A 22,581-nucleotide genomic window follows, 5' to 3' on the forward strand; every position below is an offset into this window, starting at 1 on the left:
AAGTGTGGGAAGTGTGTAATTTGCATGAGTCCCACCCTTGAAGTATGGGACTCATGCAAATTACATACATCGCTGCTCAACCTCCTCCTGATTCCTCCCCCCCTACCTTGCCTTCCCCTTCCCCCCCTGACTCCCTTCCCCCCCATGATTCCCCCTTTTCCCTACCCGTATTATTCCCGAAAAAAAAAAAAATTTCCCTACAGGACAGACTTTAAGTTAATTATTTCAGTTATCATTGTTACACATATGTATATGATATTTATATTCCTAGTTAACTGTTAAACTAGCATTTGGCGTTTTCCACTTATGTTTATTGTAAAGCCTATGGCTGAATTACTGTTTGCTGTAAACCGAGGTGATGTGCATTACGTGCTGTGGTATATAAAAAACTTTAAATAAATAAATAAAATAAATAATAAGTGTCCTCACGCCTTCACTTTGAAAATTGCCTCTATAATACGGATACACTTTCCAACTAAAACCATGCACATATTTAGTGTGTCTATATAGATACCATAATGAATATCAGTGTAATTTCATTTTTGTATACAGTGTGCTTGATGCCTGTTTAATTGAGTACTTTATTTTTCTATATACATAATCTGTGGCATATTTTTTCTTTTCGGTCTGCAGATGGGATTGCTAGATAACCAAAGAGTACGAAGATTACTTTGTGCTTTCTTTTTAGTAATCTAGTAAATACAAAGGAGACCACAAAATTGTCCTAATCTAAAACACTTACCTAGAACAGTATAAAATTATCAACCTTCTATTCAGAAAGTACTATATCACAAAGATACATTTATTATTTTTAAAAAAAGGTCAATGCCTCTTTGTTATCAATATACTCTTAAAAAAAAATACAGATTCATATGAAAATATAAAAAAAAACTACATAGAACATTAAAAACATATACACATAGACCCACAGTCTCAAAACATCAAAAACAAAAACTAATAAACAAAAAATAAACACACAAATAACAAATGACAAACAAAAATCCTACAAACATAGAAATATAAGAAACCCCGGTGACAAATAATCACAGAATATGGTATATTGAGAGCAATATAATGAATGCAAGCCAGAGATCAAAAATACAATGGGGTAGATTTTCAAAGGGTTACGCTTTACCCCTTACTGAATAAGGGGTAAAGCTAGCGCGTCCAAAACGCGCTTCTAATCGCGAGGTAACTGCACTCCGCCGGAGCGCATTGTATTGTATCGGCCCGTATATTATCAAGACACTGGTTAGATATATAGCGATTGAATGTACTTGTCTTGTTTTGTCTAAGTGATTAAAGGATCTTTATTTCTCACAGGACAAGCAGGATGGTAGTCCTCACATATGGGTGACATCACAGGATGGAGCCCAATCACGGAAAACTTCTATCAAAGTTTTCAGAACTTTGACTGGCCCCTACTGGGCATGCCCAGCATGGCACGAACCCTGCCACCAGCAGGGGTCCCCCTTCAGTCTTCTTTTTTCCGCGCTGCAGTAGCCTCATGGTTTAGGAGCTCTGTGGAGATTCCTGACAGGAATTTTCCTCACGGAATTAACTAACGTTAAATTGCCCCACAGGGGTCCCTCCTCTAACTTCTCTCTAGCTGCAGTACTCCGTTAAGTTTTTTGACAGTTTTTCGTCGATTACCGTCAAGTTTGGCTCTTGCGGCCTGCTGGCCGTCGTCCATCCCGCGGTTCGATTTTTTCTATGGCCATGGCGTCGGGGTTCCGCCGGTGCTCGGACTGTACTCACACCATGTCTATCACAGATCCTCATGGCGTCTGTGTAATGTGTTTAGGCCGGGAGCATGATGTCCTGAATTGCACCAAATGTGCTCTCATGACACCCGAAGGTCGCAAGGCAAGGATGGAGAAGATGGGACTCCTCTTCCGTGCTCACACCCAGACGCCGTCCATTGCATCGACGTCATCGGAACCGGCACCGTCGCATCAGCATCGACTACCGTCCAGTGACCGTCCACCATCGACGTCTTCATGGCCATCGGCGCCCATTTCTCCCCCTCAAGATCGAGGGGATCATAGGGAGAAACATCGCCATCGGCATCGTAAGACTCGGAACGTCGAGGGAGCGAAATCATCGACCTTGCCACCGTCAAAGAAGGCCTATCCAGGAAAGGCATCGACCATTCCTGCGACCGGGTCATCGAGACCACCCTCTCCTGATCGGGGTTTGGGAGCCACGATTCCGCCTGTAAAGGTGGCCCCTCCGCCTATGCCTCTGCCTCCCTCTTCTGTTCTGGAGCCGGGGCTGCTTGCTCCAAGTCTCCGAGAAGAACTGGACCGGCTGGTCCAGGAGGCCATCAACAAGGTGATGCAACGACTCCAGGTCCCTCCGGCACCGATTGTGGAACCGGTCATCGACCCGATTCCAGCAGCGCTGGCTCCGCTGCTATCCCGGATGGAGGTGCTCATAACTGCCCTTCCACCGGTGATTCCCGGGTCTCCGATGGCTCTGGTGCGCTCCCCATTGACAGCCTCATCGGGAGGAGAAACACCATTCCGCATCCCTCCTTCGGGAGTTTTGCCTCAGCCATCGATGCCAATTCGACCCTCGCCACCGATTCATTCATCGGGGGCGATACGTACGTCGCCGCCATCGATGCCTTCGATGCCAGCACCAGTGCCCTCCAGGCCGTCCTCGGTGCCCCCGGCGATTCCTTCGATTTTCTCGGAGCCTCAGCCGGGGCCTTCGGGTATCCAACCCCCTTCTCGTCCTACAGGTCAGTCTGCTGATCCTTATGACACCTGGGGTGATGATACTTCTTCAGACACCGATGACTTACCTTCACCTCCCTCTCCTACTGAAAGTAGAAAGCGTTCTCCTCCAGAGGACCTTTCTTTCATTAATTTTGTGAAGGAAATCTCTGAGTTGGTCCCTTTTCAGCTTCAGACGGAGCAAGATGATAGGCACCAGATGATGGAGTTGCTCCAATTCCTGGATGCCCCTAAAGTGATCACTTCTATTCCCATTCATCAAAATCTTCTTGACCTCCTCAAAAAGAACTGGGAAAACCCTGGATCCATTGCCCCAGTCCATAGAAAAGCTGACACTACCTATTTAGTGCAGTCAGCCCCCAGCTTTCAAAAATCTCAGCTCGACCACCACTCAGTTGTGGTAGAATCGGCTCAAAAGAAAGCAAAAAGGATGAAGCCTCACTCATCTACCCCTCCTGTTAAGGAACAGAAATTCCTAGACAATATTGGTCGACGAGTGTTCCAAGGGGCCATGCTCATCTCTAGAATTGCTGCTAACCAGCTGTATATGACCCAATACAATAGGGTCATCTTCAAACAGATACAGGATTTCTCTGAAACCCTGCCTGAACAATTCCAAGACCAGCTTCAAATCCTTGTCAACAAGGGGTTTGAAGCAAGAAAGCATGAGATAAGAACAGCTTATGATATCTTCGACACCTCTACCAGAGTGTCTGCAGCCACTATTTCGGCAAGATGATGGGCCTGGCTCAAATCTTCTGACCTTTGCCCAGAAGTACAAGACAGACTTTCTGACCTACCATGTGTAGGAGACAATCTGTTCAGTGAGCAGATCCAGCAAATAGTGGCTGAATTAAAGGACCATCATGAGACCCTTAAACAGCTCTCATCGATACCTTCCGACTTCCCCTTAAGACAACCCTTCAGGAAGGACTCTAAGACAGTGGTTCTCAACCCTGTCCTGGGGACCCCCCCAGCCAGTCGGGTTTTCATGATAGCCACAATGAATATGCATGAGAGAAAATTTGCATGTTATGGAGGCAGTGTATGCAAATTTTCTCTCATGCATATTCATTGTGGCTATCATGAAAACCCGACTGGCTGGGGGGGTCCCCAGGACAGGGTTGAGAACCACTGCTCTAAGAAGTCATTCTTCCATCCAAGGATGTACTATCCTCCACCAGCAAGGTCCCGAACTACGAGACCTTATCAAAAGCCTCAGCCTCGCCAGGCCCGAAAGCAAAAGCCACAAGCAGCTCCCCAGCCAGGGCCTGCTTCCGGTTTTTGACTTTCACTTGAAGAGCAGCAGTCTGATTCCTCTGCCAAACATGTGGCAATCAATCACAACTGACCAATGGGTGCTAGCAATCATTGCTCAGGGTTACCACCTAAACTTTCTTACTCTTCCACAGGACTCACCACCTCTGCAGGCGTGGAGAGTATCCGACCACTCTGTCCTTCTGGAGCAGGAGGTTTCCCTTCTTCTCCAGTTAAGAGCAATAGAACCCCTCCCACTCTCGCAGCAAGGCCTAGGGTTCTATTCCCGGTACTTTTTGATCCCCAAAAAATCCAGGGGGCTTCGTCCAATTCTGGACATACGTGCTCTCAACAAGTACCTCCAGTGGGAGAAGTTCAAGATGGTAACCTTGGGCTCGCTTCTACCTCTTCTACAAAGAGGAAACTGGCTCTGCTCTCTGGACCTCCAGGACGCATACACACACATTGCGATCACTCCAACTCATCGCAAGTACCTCAAGGTTTTAGTAGGCCCAAAGCACTATCAATATTGAGTGCTTCCTTTCGGCCTAGCGTCTGCACCACGAGTCTTCACCAAATGTCTCGTAGTTGTAGCAGCTTTCCTCAGGAAAGACGGTGTGCACGTCTACCCCTATCTGGACGACTGGTTAATCAGGGCTCCAACCCAGCAAGCCGCTCGGTCGTCCCTCGATTTCACTCTACACACTTTAATTTCTCTAGGATTTCTTGTCAATTACGGGAAATCCTATTTAACCCCATCTCAAACTTGTCGTTCATTGGGGCAGACTTGGACACTTTACAGGCAAAAGCCTTTCTACCTCGACAACGAGCGCTAACACTTGTGGCCCTCGCTCACCAGTTGCAGTCTCAACGTACAGCAACAGCTTACCAATTCCTCGTCCTGCTAGGACACATGGCGTCCTCCGTCCATGTTACTCCAATGGCCCGCCTGGCCATGAGACTCATGCATTGGACTCTGAGGTCACAATGGATTCAAGCTGTTCAGCCTCTGTCGACCATTGTCCACATCACCAACTCACTCCGTCTGTCTCTCACCTGGTGGAAAGATCAGACCAATCTCCTCCAGGGACTGCCTTTTCAAGTGCCAGATCCTCAACTCATTCTCTCCACCGACTCTTCCAACCTCGGGTGGGGAGCCTTCGTGGACAATATACAGACCCAAGGATCTTGGTCTCCACAGGAAACCAAACATCAAATAAACTTCCTAGAACTTCGAGCAATGCAATATGCTCTCAGGGCTTTTCAGGAATGCCTATCAAATCACGTCATCCTGATTCAGACGGACAACCAGGTGGCCATGTGGTACATCAATAAGCAGGGAGGCACAGGCTCCTTCCTCCTGTGTCAGGAAGCTGCGCAGGTTTGGGCGGAAGCGCTCTCCCACTCGATGTACCTCAGGGCCACCTACTTGCCGGGAGTGGACAATGTCTTGGCAGACAAACTGAGTCACGTCTTCCTGCCATATGAGTGGTCTCTCAACCCCTCGGTAGCGACCTCAATCTTTCGCCAATGGGGATACCCCCAGACAGACCTCTTTGCATCCCCTCAGATCCACAAAGTGGACAATTACTGCTCCCTCATTCGTAGCGAGCGCTCTCAGCCCAGAGATACATTCTCTCTCTCTTGGGCAACCGGTCTGCTCTATGCATTCCCTCCACTTCCTCTTCTTTCGAAGACTCTTGTGAAACTACGTCAGGACAAAGGAACCATGATCCTGATAGCACCTCACTGGCCACGCCAAGTGTGGTTTCCCATACTCCAGGATCTCTCCATCCGCAGGCACATTCCCTTGGGAACGGACCTGCATCTGATCACCCAAAACGACGGATGCCTACGCCATTCCAACCTTCAGGCCTTGTCCACTTAACCTTTCAGATTTGGTTTCTCGTGTCCTGATTGCTTCACGAAAACCTTCCACTAGAAAATCTTATTCCTATAAATGGAAAAGGTACACATCATGGTGCATTTCGCAGTCCCTTGATCCCTTTTCCTGTCCAATCCCAAGGTTTTTGGACTATCTCTGGCATTTGTCAGAGTCAGGTCTAAAAACCTCTTCCATCAGAATGCATGTCAGTGCAGTAGCCGCCTTCCATAAAGGTGTCGGGGATGTCCCTATATCAGTACAACCCCTTGTAACATGCTTTTTAAAGGGCTTGCTCCATATCAAGCCACCTTTACGTCCTCCGGCCCCTTCTTGGGACCTTAACCTGGTTCTTGGTTGGCTCATGAAACCACCATTCGAGCCTCTTCACTCCTGTGACCTAAAATATCTCACATGGAAAGTGATTTTCCTTTTAGCTATCACTTCAGCTCGCAGGGTTAGTGAGTTACAGGCCCTAGTTACCTATCCGCCTTACACTAAACTCCTGCAGGACCGGGTGGTACGCTGCACTCACCCTAAGTTTTTACCCAAGGTAGTTTCGGAGTTTCACATTAATCATACTACCTACCTTTATTCCAATCCAGGGGAACAGGCTCTGCATATCCTTGACTGTAAACAAGCTCTAGCTTTCTATCTAGACCGTACACTTGCCCACAGGAAGAGCACTCAGTTATTCGTCTCTTTCCATCCCAACAAATTAGGGCAACCTGTGGGTAAGCTGAGTCTCTCCTCCTGGTTGGCGGACTGCATATCTTTTTGCTAACAGCAAGCAGGCATTCCTTTTAAAGACCATGTTAAAGCACAATCTGTGAGGGCCATGGCGACTTCAGTAGCACACCTAAGATCGGTGCCGCTTCCTGACATTTGCAGGGCTGCCACCTGGAGTTCTCTCCATACCTTCGCAGCCCACTATTGCTTGGACAAAGCCGGAAGACAAGATTCCATCTTCGACCAATCTGTCCTGCGTAACCTATTTCCAACGTGACGTACCAACACCCTTCCGCCTGCCCGGTGGGGTTCAGGATGCCCTCTACCAAATTCCACCCCAGTTGTTGTGCCTGTTGCACGCCGTTGGGTACATTTGGTGCATGATCGGACATCCTCAGCTCGGTACTCACCCATATGTGTGGACTACCATCCTGCTTGTCCTGTGAGAAAGCAAGTGTTGCATACCTGTAACAGGTGTTCTCACAGGACAGCAGGATGTTAGTCCTCACGAAACCCGCCCACCACCCCACGGTGTTGGGTTCGTAACGTTTTGTTGTTTTATTTTTTCTGCCCTGCCTGTAGCTATCAAATAAGACTGAAGGGGGACCCCTGCTGGCTGCAGGGTTAGTGCCATGCTGGGCATGCCCAGTAGGGGCCAGTCAATGTTCTGGAAACTTTGATAGAAGTTTTCCGTGATTGGGCTCCATCCTGTGATGTCACCCATATGTGATGACTAATATCCTGCTATCCTGTGAGAACACCTGTTACAGGTAAGCAACACTTGCTATCTTCCTAAGTCACTCTGCATAACTTAACCGCAGGTTACTGGGGACATTTGGATCCCACAGAGGCCTAAATGGTAAATACATTGTTTGGTTTTGTTTCTAACATGTTATCCTTTTAGGTATTTGGCACTGACTACCAGTACCCAATACCACCAAGTATCATTTAATTACTATCAATTATTTGGCTTCTGCACTTGAAAATCTAAGGGGTCCAAACGGATCCCTGCAGGGAGTGTATCCTCAGCTCAATGGGTTTTCCCTTAAGAGGTTAACTTGCATAACAACCAGTATTCCAAAATGCTCCTTATTCCAGAGAGAACTCTGCATGTATTTTGTGGGTGAACTATAGGTCAGGGTATGTTCAAAGTTCATTATAAACCCCTGTTTTGTTATGTTATGCTTAGAAGCAAAGTCGTTTTTGCAGGAAAAAAAAGCATCCCTTTCTGCTTGTAATCAGCTACTGATTTCATTGAGTGCTTTGTCATTTCTGCTCTTAGAAATTTTGATCTTTACCTCTTCTTCAGGCCGATGCTATACTGCGTGCTGGCTGGAGCACAAGCTTTAACCCACGATTGGATGCGTGTTTTGCATGGGCATCCATAACTCCTGATGCAAAACGGGGGTTAGTGCGTCCAAAACGCGCATACAATCGCACGTATAGGTAGTAGTGCTCATCACATGCAAATGCACGTTGATGAGGCTATTATCTATCCCCCCATGCAAAGAAAAAAATGTGTGCCTGAGGCACACATTTTTATTCACCAAAATTAACGCCTGCTCCGAAGCAGGCGTTAATTTTGGAAGAGCCCAAAAAGTGTATAGAAAAGCAGAAAATACTACTTTTCTGTTCTTCCTCTGACTTAATAGTATGGCGGTATTAAGTTGGAGGAACTAAAAAATTAGAAATGTCCCAAAAAAAGAATTAAAAAAAAAAAAGTGTGCGGCGGTCAGGTTAGGAAAACAGATGCTCTAAAATTGAGCGTCCATTGTCCTAACTTGTGGCTATACACAAGACAGCCACCTCCATCAGGCGCCCACTGCCAAGGAGGTGCTAGGGGCACACAGTTTTCCTCTAGTGCCTCCTTTTTACCATGGCAGCCCATTTGCATTTTTTATTAGGCACCCCAGAGAGGTGGATTGGCACACGTTAAGAGACCGGGCGCTCAATCATGAGCACCCCTTTAACATGCGCAAATATTGCATCGGCCTGCTTGGGTGTTTGAACACCTTGAAAGATATCAACAGCCTAATGATGACTTTCCTGATTCCAGGAAGCTTAGTCATCATCTCATTGACCCCCTCATAAAAAAGTCACATGTATTCTTACCTCTTGTATAAAAGTATGGGCTGCTCTGCCCCATCAGTACATGCAAGGAAGAAGAAGCAAGAAAGAGGAGGAATCTATATACAGAGGACAGATCTTATACACATTGGACTCCGCTTCAACAGTAGTACTTCTGAATTCTCTGTTTATTATTTTCATAAGAAAATTACAAAACATATTACCATACAACTGAAAATAAAGTCTTAAGAGTCAGATAAAATGAAATATTTGCACAAGCAATTTTTACACTGAAAAAATTATTACCCGACATTCATAAGACTAATTTAAAGGTAATAGAAGTGTCATTCCTTTTTAATCGAACGGTCTTAAGGAAACATAACAAACAAATGAAATTTATGCATTCAATCCCTTAACATTTCTCTATTCCGGACATTACATTGCAAGAAGATCCTTTAGCCCTTCCGGATCAGTGAACGAGTAGTTATTGCCATTCAGTTTTATGATACATCTGCATGGGTATTTCAAATTGAAATAACCACCTTTCTCCAAAACTTTCCCCCTATACTGTAAAAAGTTTTTCCTCCGTATCTGAGTTATCTTTATTAAATCTGGAAATATCCAAATTTTTTCACCATAAAAGGTGCCTAACCTATTTTGAAAAAAGGATCTCATTACGAGATCTTTATCTGAGGAAAAAGCCAGCTGTACTAGTAGTATCCCCCTAGATTTTACTACTATCTCATCCTGGGATTTTTGCAAAAGATCTGTCAGATCTATGGAATTACTAACAACTTCTCATTCATTATCTACTTCTAGTTTCTGGTTCTGATCTACTTTATTCATTTTATTCATTTTCCCTCCTAAATAGTATGCCTTTATGATGACAGGAAGACATTTCTCAGAGATTTTTAGAATCTGTATCAGGTAAGCCCTAAATAATTCAACTGGATTCATTTTTCTTATTATAGGAAAGTTATTGACCCTTAAGTTTAACGATCTCACTGTATTTTCTAAGATTTCTAACCTTTTATTCACATCCTCTCCAGCTACGATCTGTTGGTTTTGAATCTTTTCTACTTGCAATACTCTTTTTTCTAGTATGTTTAAATCCATTTTCTGCTTTTCCAATTCAGCGGTATTAGATACCAACGAAGTAGATGTCTGCATTACCACCTCTGTTAATCTATTGATTGACGTATCTAATTTTACCATACAATCCCATAATGTTTCTAGGGTAATGCATGTCGGTTTTTTTAAAACTTTCTCAACGTCAATAACTACTTTGATACTTTCTTTCTTTTCCTTATCAGGTTTACCATCTTTTGGTGTACTATACTCTTTTGGGGAACTTTGCAAGAGACTAATTTGAGATCTTTCATTATTATCCAAGTTTAATTCAGACATACCCTTTAACTGAACGGTTCCATTCTCCATCTCAGGGGGGTTCAATATATCTCCTTGACAACCCCCTGTCTGAGTTATGCTTATTACACCATCTCTACCAGGGGGAGATGGTGGTGCCGGAGCCCCCGGGCTTAATGATGCCTCTATGGCCAGAGGTGAGTCACCCCGTTCCAGTGACTCTCCTTCAGCGGCCAGCCCACATGGGGGAATTTGGGGATCTAGCCATTCCAACACAGTTTTCTGCCCGCCCTCTAAATTTACCACATCACTGGAAGGCCGTACCCTAGCCTTCCTTTTAGTGTGTGGCATATCGGAAATAAGATAATACACACTTAGAGCAAAAAAATGTGTTTGGAAGGTGCATAAACTACAATTCACAAGAGAGGACACTTCTTGGAGATAGGAGGATATTTGCAACATTCAATACTTATCTAATCATAGAGGCAAGTCCAGAAATCCAGCGACTCCGGCGAAGCCAGGCTAAGCCCTGCTTAGCCGCGCGCCCCTTTAGCGCGCGCGGCTTCAGCAGCGCGCCGGCTCTGCTGTGCGCAGCAGCAGAATGGAAATTTATAGGTAAGAGTCCGGGTCCCGCCTCCTCCCGGAAGTAGGAAGCGCCCCTCGTCCGGAAACAGCAGCGAAAGATGTTTCAAAGTTCCGTTGGGGCAAGCCTTCGCTTACCCCCGGGCTGAGCTGATATCAGGAAATAAGAAGTTGCTTTCGCCTCCTACCTCGGTGGAACTCAGCAACAACTGCAATTTATAGGTAAGAGTCTGAGTCCCGCCTCCTCCTGGAAGCAGGAAGCACCCCTCGTCCGGCAACAGCAGCAAAAGTTGTTTCAAAGTTCCGTTGGGGCAAGCCTTCGCTTACCCCCGGGCTGAGCTGATATCAGGAAATAGGAAGTTGCTTTTGCCTCCTACCTCGCAACAGTAGTACTTCTGATTGCTTCTCTGCCATGGATTGAAGGGGTTAATATTCATATAGGGGTTTTTTTTAGAATTTGTATGTATTCCACCTTTTATGATACTTTAGAGTGGATTACATTCAGGTACTGTAGGTATTTTCCTAACCCCAGAGGGCTTACAATCTAAGGGGGTCATTCACCTTGAAAGTATTTTTCCATGAGTGAAAAGTACTGCAGGAGTCACAAAGCCGAGGTAAATGGCCTGCCACTTTGTGCTTCCTGTAGTATTTTTCCTTGTGGTTAAATATGCAAGAAAAAATGCCATGGCAGTAAATGTCTGCAAACTTCATGCAGTGGTGGCCCAGGAACTACAAGGCTACCATCATTTAAAGGGGCCAAGAGTCCTTAGTAAGCCCCTCCAAAACCTCCGGGGAGGTCTCCATAGACCCTCTCTGTCTCCCATCCTCCCCTCCCTCTGCTCCTGAAGGCAGCTTGTTGTCAAAAAAATAGAAAGATAAAATGTTTATATTGACACCAGGCCCCTCCCCCAACCTGTCCCCTTTATCACAAAAACCTAGCCCCTGGAGGCTGGGACACCAACACTAGACTTTCATTTACTCAGAAAAATTACCCTGATAATCCAATGATGACCTGGAGTTTACCATTTTTTAAAATGGCGTTGCGTGGCCATTGCCCCATCATGTGATAGGGCCTAACATTGAACAGTGACATTTTGAAAATTTGCGGCTCCCAAGCCCAGAGCATAGCGGGTGTGCTAGACCCCCACTGGATCACCAGAGTTATTTTTGTGAGAAAGGGGAGGATATGGGATGGTGGGGGTCCTAGCTTCCAGGGACTGGATTTTTGTAATAAAGGAGAGGAACTGGAGATGGGGGCGGGGCCTGGTGCAGATATAGAAATTTTATTTTTCAATTCTTTTGATAGTGGGGAGGGAGATAAGGGATCTATGTTGACCCCCCTGGGTTTTGAATATTTTGGGAGGGTTTACTCAGAGCCATTGGCCCTCTTAAGATAGGACCTCAGGAGCATCAGGGCTTGCGTTAATGTCCCAGTGCTAACTTCAGATCAAATAACACGGTTTGAGTTATTTAATTTGCATCAGTTAGGATTTTTATGAGCTTATTACCACGTGCTGACTTATGTACATATGTGCTGACTTATACAGACTGTTGAAAATTGGCCTTTAAGTAGCATCTTGTGGTTGGTTTTTTTTCAGCAGTTTCTGAAGTAAAGGATTAAAATTGATTAATGTAGCCCTTTAATAAAGCTTCAGTTCTCATTGAAATTCCACTAAATCTCCTGCATAGATGACTTCCAGGTCTGTCATTGCTCTAATGGCAGCTTGGCAGTGTTTGAACACCACATTAGCATAAGAAACCCCTGCTGAGCCACTAACATGAGATTGGGTTCCTTCCAGGAGCACTCCTCCTTCAGACTCAGTCTCACCCAGTCTCAGGCAGCACTATCTCAGTTACATTTAGGCACCAGCTTTCCCAAGGACCAGGCCCCATCTCAGCCACATACACCATGGCCAACACTGGTGCTCTTCCACTTAGCACCTCATTCACCAACTCTATTCGGAATCGTAAAGTACTCCGCAACAGAGAAACTAGAAACAGAGGTTAATCAGTGCCAGCAGGGTGAGATGCATTCCTTGGAGGTAAAGAATATCTTGATAGGTTTGTCAGTGATCCATCCCACACTGTGCTCACCAGTTCTTGCACAGGGGTCCCTCTGACTCCATGTCCAACTGAACAAAATAATCTATTGGTCCTGAAGTTGTGTCTGTGATTCATGGTGGTAAGTAAGTGATTTAACTTTCTTTTTGACCATACATAGGGAGAAATGCACAGTACTGGTGTTGATTAGGTGCCTGATAGTGGAACTCCTGTACTGAAGAAATAGCAGGTGGTCACCATCTTATATCTGACTGTGGTGACTGATAAAGTATAAACCACAAGTTCATTTTAATTAATTTTTCTCTTGTGCATCATATATTGATTCAAAGATTTGTGTATGGTTTTGTTTCACTTGCTATGACTGAGAAAATCCATAAAACAAAATGATATAATGAAAAAATATAAAAAATATAATTTTAATGAAAATCATAATATAAAATCAATACCATAATATAATGGGGTAGATTTTCAAAGGGTTACGCGCGAAATCGGAACGGCCTTGGAGGGAACTTTTTTTCCGGGCCCCCTCCCTTCCCCTATCTAACCCCGGAGAAAGCCATCGGGGCTCCCCTCTGGCTCAGCGCCCGAAAGTTGCCCATGTGTGCACCCCCTTGCACGCGCTGAGCCCAGATTTTATAACATGCGCGCGGCAGCTCGCACATGTTATAAAATTGGGCGTAGATTAGTTTGAGCCGGGTTGCGCGAACAAATCTTCGCCCGCGCGTATCTTTTAAGATCTGGCCCAATATCCCACACATCTCCGAATTTCAAAAAAACAAAAAAACATTCAAAAACAAAATTAACATAAAAAATGTCAAAACACAAGAATAACATATAAACCCTCCCATTTCTTATTTTCCCCTTCACTTGTAACTTGCTGTATAAAATAAAATTATGCAAAGCATGCAACTTTTAAAATATTTCCTAGTTTATATGTAAACAGAACTGATTTAGCATTTGCTATCTCATGTACTTAGATTCTTCTGTGGAAACAATATATCCTTAGAAAAAGTGGAATCTGATTACATTTCCTGTTATTTATTTGATGCAATTGTGGTACAGATAAGTATTAATTTTGAAGGGTAACATAAAATCTGGTTTGAAGCTGGTTAGAATTAATACAAAACAGTGGTCATCCAGTAAACTATAGACTGGTAAACCTGACTTCAGTATCGGCAAAAACAAAATCACAGAACATATAGACAGACATGGTTTAATGGGACACAGCCAGCATGGATTTACCTAAGGGAAGTTTTTGCTCACAAATCTACTACATTTTTTTGAACGGATTAATAAACATGGATAAAGGTGGACCAGTAGTTGTGATGTATTTATATTTTCAGAAGGCGTTTGACAAAGTCCCTCATGAGAGACTTTAAGAAAATTAAAAAGTCATGGGATAGGAGTTAATGTACTTTTGTGGATTGCAAACTGGTTAAAAGATAGGAAACATACTAAGATTAAATGGTCAGTTTTCTTAGTGGAAAAAGGTAAACAGTGGAGTGCCTCAGGGATCTGTACTTGGACCAATGCTTTTTAATATATTTATAAATGATCTGGAAAGAGCTACAACAAGTGAGGTGATACAAAATTATTCAGAGTAGTTAAATTACAAGTGGATTGTGATAAATTGTAGGGGGACCTTGCAAGACTGGAAGATTGGGCATCTGAATGGCAGATGAAATTTAATGTGGACAAGTGCAACGTGATGCACATAGGGAAAAATAACCCATGCTAGGCTCCATATTAGGAGTTACATCCAGGAAAAAGATCTAGGGATAATACATTGAAATCATCGGCTTAGTGTGCTGTGGTGGTCAAAATAGCAAACAGAATGTTAGGAATTATTAGGAAGGGAATGGTGAATAAAACAGAGAATTTCAAAATGCCTCTGTATCGCTCCATGGTGAGATCACACCTTGAATACTGTGTGCAATTCTGGTCGCCACATCTTAAAAAAAGATAGAGTTGCACTGGAGAAGGTACAGAGAAGGGCGACTAAAATGATAAAGTGCATGGAATGGCTCTCCTATGAGGAAAGGCTAAAGAGGCTAGGGCTGTACAGCTTGTACTGAATCGGCCTGTGAGTTGGCTTAGGGAATTGCCACTTCTATTTCTCTCAGTAGTAGCATGGGATCTGTTTAATGTTTGGGTACTTGCCAGGTACTTATATCCTGGATTGGCCACTGTTGGAAACAGGATGCTGGGCTTGATGGACTCTCGGTCTGTCCCAGTATAGCAACTTCTTATGTTCTTATGTAAAAATATGGATATGTTTTTTTCTGAATTAGTTAAATAGGATTTATTAAGTCCTTGGAAAAGACTATGAAAATACCCATAAGAAATTGCAGCTTTTAGGCAGGAATCTTTAGTTTGGGAAATAAGAAAAGAGTTCCTTTCATTTCTGAAGTGTCCCTTGTAATCATTTGTATATTTTATTATAGCTTGTAAAACTAGCAAATGACTATCTTTTTCAAAAAGCTTTGCTACAAGTGCATAAAAATTAGTGAGAACTGTACTTAATTAGAATCACTTGACTTTCTGACTTGACCATCAAAATGCGGATTGTATACTATGGTGGGGGGCAAGATATCAGTTGTATAGTTTAGGCATACAAATAATGTATGGCTTTTACAGGTTTACTTCATGAAAATATCTATTTAAGGGCAAAGACATACCTGGTATATATGCTAGGTTTGTAAGCAAAAACAGGATTTTCTCAGCACAGAGATGCTGCATTCTTTCCATATAACTTCCCAGTGAAATAGATTGCAGTGTACATGCAAAATCTATATCTTGAATATTTATTAGGGATATCCTGAAAACCGGTTTCATTTATTGGCCCTGGAAAATATTAGTTGTCCACCTCCTGATCATTGACCTTTTATTTCTATATATCTGTGGGATGGAAAGGTTATTTTATTCGATCCATTGGACATTATGTCAATGATATTTCTTAAAAGTAAGTGCTATCGTTGTATGATAGAAATGAAACATGTGAATGTATTCCTTTTAAAATGGCACTACACCTGAGACAGACTTTGGCGAGGGCCAGCTGGGGCTGTGAACATTATGGAGACTGCATACCCAGGGGTAGGTATCTCCACCACCACACAATGGCATCACCTAGTGCCCAACTCCAGGTTCTGGAGGAAGCTGAGGTCTCTTGGGCCTGGTCAAGAAACCGCACTGTGGTGACTTTGCTAGTTGGAGAGGAAGGGGAAGGTAGAGGTATTTAAAAAAAAAAAATGGCTGGGAGGAATAAAATCCTGGACAGTTGCCAGTGAAGATGCAGGTTGTCGTCTAGCACAGTCTAATTTTGATTGAACTGGAGACCCTAATGAGCAGGAGGAAACTGTAAGGCCAAAAACCACCCCTTCTCTCCCCATCCCAATTATACCACTATCATTTCTGATAGATAACTGTTGTAAGGTGCCCTGGGTGAGAGCGTCATATAAAACCAGATGTAATTAAAAGGTTGGAGATCCAAACAATTCCTAGTTGTATTTTATTTATGCACTGTGTATATTCTAATGTATACTGTACAAACATTGCAGGCCTGATGGAATTGGAACATTAACAGTTGAAGAGAAAGAGAGATTTGAAGAGATTAAAGACAGACTTTCTACCCTTCTAGAAAACCAGATAAGCCACTTCAGGTACCAGTGATATTTATTCAGTATCTGCTTAGTTTGGTTGCAAGTGCTGGGGACGTGGTTTTGCTAACTCTTCTTTGCCTATGAACTGCACAATCTGTAGTGCACACGCCACTATAAAGCTGCAGAATTCCCTGGGGAAACAGGGGGCAATGGCATTATCTGGGAATGCCCCTGGAATGTCCACAGATTAAATGAGGGAATTTGCTATTTCTTAATGTTCTGCACTATACATCAGTATTACAAGTGAAATCTGTTTTGGTTTTTTCTGGTGTTAATAGATGATATACCGTACTGTGTATGTCTAATATACGTATGTTCTTCCTGCTGCTGAGTTGGTGGTTCAGTGCAAGTGATTGGGGAAGAAAAACATGATCAGCAACTAAACACTGCATCAAATAGTAGTACATTTTGTATTTTTTGTCCCTGCTTCAGAAAGAATTGGGGAAGTACCCCAGCTAAAATTGCATGTTTAAAAATGGATTAGGGTAAACAGATACTGATTAAGGTTAATTTGTTCATGGTCCAGGCAGTTGCTGGAAAATGTTTGTCAGTGTGTTTGAGTGTTCCACTGATATGTTAAGTCTTATTAAACTGGAAATCAAGAAGGATATTCACTTAAATACTGCTGCTTGCTCTACTTATGACACAGAGAGCATTAATAGATAAAAAGGGAAAATAGCTTTGTTTGGTGTATAATTCCTGTTGTGATTTGTTTTAAATTTGCCTTTGGGGAGAATTGTATCCAGCTCTGAAAAGTACTAAACTTGGATTCTAGGATTCTAATGGAAGGCACAGCTCACACAAACAGTCTTTTCAGATCATTTTTGGCTCATTAAAATTAATACTTGTTTTCCATTGTCTTAATGAGTACATATTACTTCTGGCATTACTGTTCTCCTGTACTCTCTAAGTCAGTGCAGGGTCTATGACAGGAATTGCTTGAAATAGATTGTCCTATTTCTAAATATGGAATAATTATAAATGTTAATGAGAGCACTGCATTTGCCCAATTGGTTTGCCAGTACATGCACTTTAGAAGTGTTACATTATTTACATATCATATGAAGTTAATAACACTTCAAAACATACCCAGTGGGACCTCTTGATCTGAAATCCTAAGTGTAATCTTTGGATCTGTGACATTCATTCATAAACTCTGTCACCTACAGTTTAATAGGAGTAAACAATAGGACAGATAATTCAAGGATTATGCAAATGCTGGAGAAGAATTAGGCAGGAGGAGGGAAGCACAATGGCTAAACTTGCATTTTATTTAAAAACGGATAAAGGATAAAGAGGTACAAGCTGATTAAGTCTATTTTGCTAATTTGCTAATGCCCCCAAGGGGCTGCTGCTAAAGCAACAGCACAATCAATGTGAAAGGAGCTGGGGGAGGGGGGAGGAAGCAGACGGGAGTTTGCCAGAGCCCTGCCTGCTTGAGATTTACGCCAGCTCGCTTTTCAGGCTTTAAAGTGAAAGTGTTTTTACAAAAGGGAATAACAGATTGTCTAATCCTTGCCTTTAATGGCCAGGTCTGCATTAGGCGATGAAGCCAATATCCATATTAAATAAGTAAAAGTCCTGTTTCTTTACATGTGTAATCTTGTAAAATGTTGGCTCCTTAGGGGGAAAATCACATTTGCTTTCAAGAATGACTTGGAGAGACAAGAGATTGGTGGAAAACCAAGCTCTGCATTATTGTGTGTGTGTGTGTGGGGGGGGGGGGGGGGGGGGGGGGGGGGGTGTTTAATTGCTAAACAAAATAGCCATGTTAATGTGAAAAGGATGGTCTTGCTGTATATATCTGGGACACTCGACATCCCATATTTCCTTTCATGGTTACTTCCCAAAGGTTTTAGTTTTTTCGTTGAGTGTAAAAATGTTCTAATGCGTTGCCTCATTCCATTTAAAGGGCAGTGGGACTTTGTGAAATTTAACAACCATTATGAAATTAGATTTTTTTGTTGTTGTTCATTTGTTTGTTCTTTAGCAGGAGGTTTGATTCTCCAACTTTGGCAATGGTCGTTACATCATCCTGTCCACATTGGGGTCGGGTGGCAAGGTGTTAAACCCCTCCCCCCGCCCCTCGTGTTATGCAGATTCTCGGTCTCAGAAGAGAAGGGAGCTGTCCTCAGCCCCGTAGCCCAGACAGTGCACTGAGATCTCAGCCAAAGGCTGAGAGCAGTACTCCACTTTATATGGTCTGAAAAAGAACCAGCATATTAAAGTTAAAAAAAATGTTCTGTATCCTGATTGACTACAGTAAGACTGCATTTTGCACATTTGTGCTGATATCCAAAGATATATTCATAGATTGGAACTACTTTTGCCCATGTAGATCACTTTACCTGTTACCTTTTTTAGAAGATCCTTCCTCTGTTAATGTGCTAAACCCTACACCTCCAAGTAAAACCTTCTGAAATCAAGGGTTTGAACAACAAACTAATTTATTTTTCGTATCTACTTACACTTCTGTATTTTGCATTTACTATCTCACATTTCATTCTTTTCCCAGTGGCTCTCCAGGTTGTAGGTGGAATGTAAGGGGACTGTCACTCCAGTATGGCAGAGAGAGATTATTTTCTTCTCTAGCACTACTGCAAACCTCCACTAGCTGTAAACCAGAAGTTTTGGACTCACTGGGCATAAGTACCAATTTCTTAATGACCATATTTTTTTAATGGACCTCTGCATTTTCAGGCAGAAAGCTTATTTTTTGGAGGTAGGAAAAACTGCCCATAATGTAAATTTAGTTAATATTCCTATCCCAATCCTCAGGTCCAATCCCCACAGCTAAAGCATAGAGAACCAGCCAAGAAAAGGCTGAAATTAACACCTGCCTTTGGCAGATCAGAAGTTTCTTTTGTAGGAATTTGACAATTGTATTTTTTCCTTTAAATAAAAGGTATTCTTTTTATGCTAATTTAAGTGGCTTGTTGGAGGGATCATTAACTTATCCATAATCTTTTTTTTTTTAATTGCAGAAGTGTATCTTTAAAAAAAAAAAAAGTAAATTGTGTAATTTAAAAGTTCTTAGTGTAAACACATTTTATAGTAGCAGGTCATAGGCAGAGGAATGTTGTACATCATGGGATTCCATCGTGTCTTGGTCAGTTGAATTTGTCCATGCATGTTTAGATGGCGTTTCATGATGTACCCATGACACATTCTGTTTTATTTTTTTCTAATGTCCACGAAGGCCTCTGTCAAGAACCCAGGACAAAAGTATAAACTAAGAACTATAGGTGCTTAACAATGTATCTCACATAATTTTGTTTTATTTCTTTTTTGAAAGATACTGTTTTCCTTTTGGACGGCCTGAAGGTGCTTTAAAAGCCACACTGTCGTTGCTCGAAAGGGTATGCTTTTACTATTGTTCATTCTGGCTACAACTCATTTTTCTTAATTTTCTTATTGAGTCATTTACATCATCACAACAATGTTTTTTTAGTAAACATGCATCACTAATTATTGTGACATGGGGGATCCCTTCCCATCCTCTTCTCCACTATAAATCACTAGAGAAAGCATGAGGAAGCCAAGGAACATGTCAAAAAAATGACCTTTGGGTGCTCGGTTATTTTTATATATTTGCAGGTTTAATATTAGGTACCAGGAACAATGCTAGCAATCTGACCTTTAAATAGATGCAACACAAACACCTAGCTCCATCTGCCTGCCTCCTGTCAAAGTCAGATCCTCTCAGAGTGAACACACCCAACTTTCAGTTCAGTGCCAGCTAACAGGCCGATACAGAAAAATGCACAGGAGAGCCGGCGAGCGCCCGCTCTCCGATGCGCGCACAGGACACTCTTCTGGGCGCGCGATTCAGAAAGCCCAGGTATGTAAATTAGGGCCCGCGGTAAAAGGAGGCACTAGGGACACTACTGCGTCCCTAGCGCCTCCTTTTTGACAGACGCGGCGGCTGTCAGCGGGTTTGACAGCTGACGCTCAATTTTACCGGCATCGGTTCTCGAACCCGCTGACAGCCACGGGTTCGGAAAATGGACGCCGGCTAAATTGAGCGTCCGTCTTCCAATCCGCGGGCCGCGGGCAGATTTTTAATTTTGATTGTTTTTAATTTTTTATTTTTTTAAAAATTTTGGGGCCTCTGACTTAATATCGCTATGATATTAAGTCGGAGGGTGTACCGAAAAGCATTTTTTGTGCCGGCTGGCCGAAATTAACGCCAGCCTTTGGCAAGCGTTAATTTCTGAAAGTAAAATCTGCGGCTTGGCTGTACATTTTACTTTCTGTATCGCGTGGGAATAACTAATAGGCTCATCATCATGCATTTGCATGTTGCGGGCGCTTTTAGTTTCAGGGGAGGGGGGGTTGGCCGCGCGTTTTCGACGGACTATTACCCCTTACTGTATAAGGGGTAAAAATAGCGCATCGAAAACGCGGGCTAACAGTGCGCTCCACCAGAGCGCACTTTACTGTATTGGCCTGTAAGGTAGGCTTCTGGAGGACAATTAATTACTTTGGACATTCAGAATTGCTTCTCTGGTCAGTGGCATCTGCAGAAGTCTTAGTCTTGCTGCTGGCAATTCCAGAACATCTCTCTCTGAGCTTCAAAGACAAGTCCTTTCCCTTAAACTTTATCCGCTTCGTAGAGGCAGCAGTGCAGCACTCCCTATGCATCATATCATGCACACCCTTTCTATGTGCATTGTCGTGTCTCACGCACCCTCTCCATGTGCATCATTTTTCACACACGCTCCCTTTCTGTCTGCTTTTGCAAGCTAGTTCTAAAGCTGTTGTTCCCTGTACATACCAGGATCATTCCAGACAGTGGGTTAATTTCCATGTCCAGCAGATGGAGTCAGAACACAAAATTCCCAGGGGAGGACCCATATAACCACGCCTCCCCTGTAACAGCTCTCAGTAACGTTCTGACTCCAGCAGATGTGAGCAGGGGACTTGTGGTCCCCAGCTTGTTAGCTTAGGGCTACCTCCTCAGGGGGATCAAGTTTAAAAAAAAAAATAGGAAGTTTTAAATTTACAGTTTAGGTCACTTTGCTAAGGCTCCTCTTACAGCAGGGGGAGAGCTCTCCGCTGGTGCTGGCTCATCGCTCTCTAGCCTGGTGACTTGCTGACAGGCTGTTGCCTGTTTTCTTTCTTTCTTTTCTCATTTTCCTCACTGAGGGCTCAGTTGGGGTAAGTGTATTTTTGTTTCATCTTCTTTTTCAGCAGAAGACTGCAATTTTTTGGACTCCATTCGGCTCTCTGAGGTGAAAGTCGGTAGCGCCGGCCTCTCCCTCCTGATCCAGGTTTTCCCCCCTCCCTTTTGGGGAGCGACCGACGTCCCGACCTGCGGCCCAGCAAAGCACCATTCCCCGGGGCCGCCTGCTGTCGGGAGGGTAATTCCCCGTCAGTTCTTCTTCAGGTCGGTGGGGGATCGCGGCAAGCGTCCGTTGCCGGGTCGGCGCTCATTTTAGGCGCGAGCCACCTGTAGAGCCTCTCCTCCCCTCTCTCTCTCCCTGCGGCGATGCAGTCCGCGGTGCCTTGTGAGGGCTCCGACAGGGCCGGATTATTTTCTGAAGAGGGTCTGTGCTCAGGCTGTTTCCCTGAGGGGGAATGTGCGCCAGCTACTAACAAGGACATTCGAGCTGCAGACCGCGTGGGAAGGAAGCGCCAGGCCCCGTTCCCTCTCAACGCGGGAACGGCGGCCATCTTGTTGCAAGATTCTGATGCCGCTCTTTCTGAGGAGGACACGGATAATCCATTCTCCACTTCTAGGCCCGTTTTGGACCCTTACTCCGAGTCTAATCCTGGTAGGCAGAGGGGGGATCCCCCGGAGGGTGACCCCTCAGGATGCCAGGCCTTTTCCCCTGAATTCATAGTCCTGATGCACAGGGCTTTTCTTCAAAGCAGAGACATGACCTTCGGGACCTGGGGACCCTCTCCCCCCAAGATACCATGTCCTAACCCCCTCCTGGGTGAGACCCTCCCTCAGGCTCGCCCCCCTTTAGTAGGCGGGGGAGCGGGGACATCTCGTGGCCCTACCGGGACACCATCGATAATACAGACTTCGTCGGGGGAAGGACAATCTCAGGACCCTGACGTGGACGACCCCACCTTGGCGGCCCAGGTGGAGGGCGACGACCCTAGGGTCCTCCGCATCTTCCAAGCGGCGGAGTTAGATGACCTCATTCCCTACATCCTCCAGGAAATGGATATTGATCCCCCTCCGGAACCGGTGTGTCCTAACCCGGCTCTCAAGAAGGGGGACCCC

General features: G+C 44.0%; 1 protein-coding gene across 20 annotated transcripts in view; it reads left to right on the plus strand.

Moving 5' to 3' along the window:
* Positions 1–22,581, plus strand: part of CADPS2 (calcium dependent secretion activator 2) — a 1,612,018-nt gene that overhangs the window by 1,158,653 nt on the left and 430,784 nt on the right. For all 20 annotated transcript variants that reach the window (XM_029616598.1, XM_029616596.1, XM_029616606.1 and 17 more), the window contains 2 exons: positions 16,242–16,343; positions 19,639–19,702. In XM_029616598.1, coding sequence (XP_029472458.1) covers positions 16,242–16,343; positions 19,639–19,702 — 166 coding nt within the window. The remainder of the gene's footprint in view (positions 1–16,241; positions 16,344–19,638; positions 19,703–22,581) is intronic.

This window comes from Rhinatrema bivittatum, chromosome 9, assembly GCF_901001135.1.
Source record: "Rhinatrema bivittatum chromosome 9, aRhiBiv1.1, whole genome shotgun sequence".
In the NCBI taxonomy this organism is placed as follows: Eukaryota; Metazoa; Chordata; class Amphibia; order Gymnophiona; family Rhinatrematidae; genus Rhinatrema; species Rhinatrema bivittatum.